This window comes from Acomys minous (genome assembly GCF_964271855.1).
Source record: "Acomys minous genome assembly, chromosome: 15".
Lineage (NCBI taxonomy): Eukaryota > Metazoa > Chordata > Mammalia > Rodentia > Muridae > Acomys > Acomys minous.
The window spans coordinates 96,568,633-96,570,060 of NC_140497.1; the positions used below are offsets into that span (position 1 = coordinate 96,568,633).

The 1,428-nt window shown below is 43.7% G+C and overlaps 1 protein-coding gene across 1 annotated transcript; it reads left to right on the forward strand.

Annotated features, from left to right (window-relative positions):
- Nucleotides 1-409: 409 nt before the first annotated feature.
- Nucleotides 410-1,079, forward strand: LOC311585342 (small ubiquitin-related modifier 2-like). The gene has a single exon (XM_084760426.1). It carries the CDS (start codon nucleotides 550-552, stop codon nucleotides 835-837), a length of 288 nt encoding a protein of 95 aa, XP_084616552.1. The 5' UTR covers nucleotides 410-549; the 3' UTR covers nucleotides 838-1,079.
- Nucleotides 1,080-1,428: the final 349 nt, after the last annotated feature.

The following is a 1,428-nucleotide window of genomic DNA, read 5'->3' on the forward strand; positions in this document are numbered from 1 at the left end:
CTTGCATTTCAGTCTCTTTGTGTCAGTAATTGGCTTCCTAGGCTGAACAAATACAATTTATTGTAACAGGCGTTGATTGGAATTGGAGCCTAGAAAACCACTGTGGGGGAGGGAACTTAGTGGAAGCCATTCTCCAACTGCACGCCCACCACTAACAGGTGCACACACACTTTCTCATCGCCAGGACCAATCAGCCAGCCAGACGGCTAGAGCTGAGACCACCTGACATGGGAACTCAACAGAAGAGGGAAGTCACAGGAGAATTGTCATCTTCAGAGCTTTCCATCCTTCCTTTGACCAAAGAAAGTGTGTCAGGGATGCGGCAGGCGACGGAATGCGGCACTTTCCCCCTGTGATCCACTCCCAAGCCGTGAGCCACACCATGAATTTAAAAAGTAAATAAATAATAAAAATTATTTCTCTGCCTCCGCCTTGTCCACCACTGCCGCCTCCTTCTTCTGCCGCTCCTGGTGCTGCTTGTGTGTTCCTTCAGTGCGGACCTGGTGCCTCTTTTGTGAAGCGGCAGCTGAGAAGACTCCGGTGCTTGCCATGGCCGACGAGAAACCCAAGGAAGGAGTCAAGACTGAGAACAACGATCATATTAACTTGAAGGTGGAGGGGCAGGATGGTTCTGTGGTGCAGTTTAAGATTAAGAGGCGCACACCACTCAGTAAACTAATGAAAGCCTATTGTGAACGGCAGGGCTTGTCGATTAGGCAGATCAGATTCCGGTTTGATGGGCAACCAATCAATGAAACAGACACACCTGCACAGTTGGAAATGGAAGACGAAGATACGATTGATGTGTTCCAGCAGCAGACAGGAGGTGTCTACTGAAAAGGGAACCTGCTACTTTACTCCAGAATTTTGTTATAGACAAGAATACATTCTCAATTAGAAAGCCGCAATTTGGTTCCACCATCCTGACTCCTACAGTATAGTTTTCTCTATTCTTTCATTTCCCTGTCCCCATTTCTTTATTGTGTATGTGCACACGCATATTGCGCTTCTTTTTCTTTTTTGAACTAAATGGCCAACGTTCTGCTTTGGTTGACATCAGATGGAGACAGTCCGGGGAAAGTGCTGGTTCTGTGAGAACGCCCCCCTTTCTTGGTATGCTCATCCAGCTCTTGTCTTTATATTCCAGTGACTTATTTTTCTCTCGTTGTTTTAACAAAAGAAACCAATAATGTAAGTCCCTGCATACCTTGTTCGATTGGAGAATTTTAATGTTTTTCATTTATCATTGTAAAACCAAGGACAATTTTGTAACTTTTTTGTACCTAGCTGTTACATGTAGGGCAATCTGTCTTTAAGTACGGGTAAATACTCTTGAACAAAATAACCCTAGATAGTTTTCCCTTCAAGTCAAGCATCTTGTTGTTTAAATAAACTTCTTGTTTAAAATGAAAAAAAATATATTTCTTT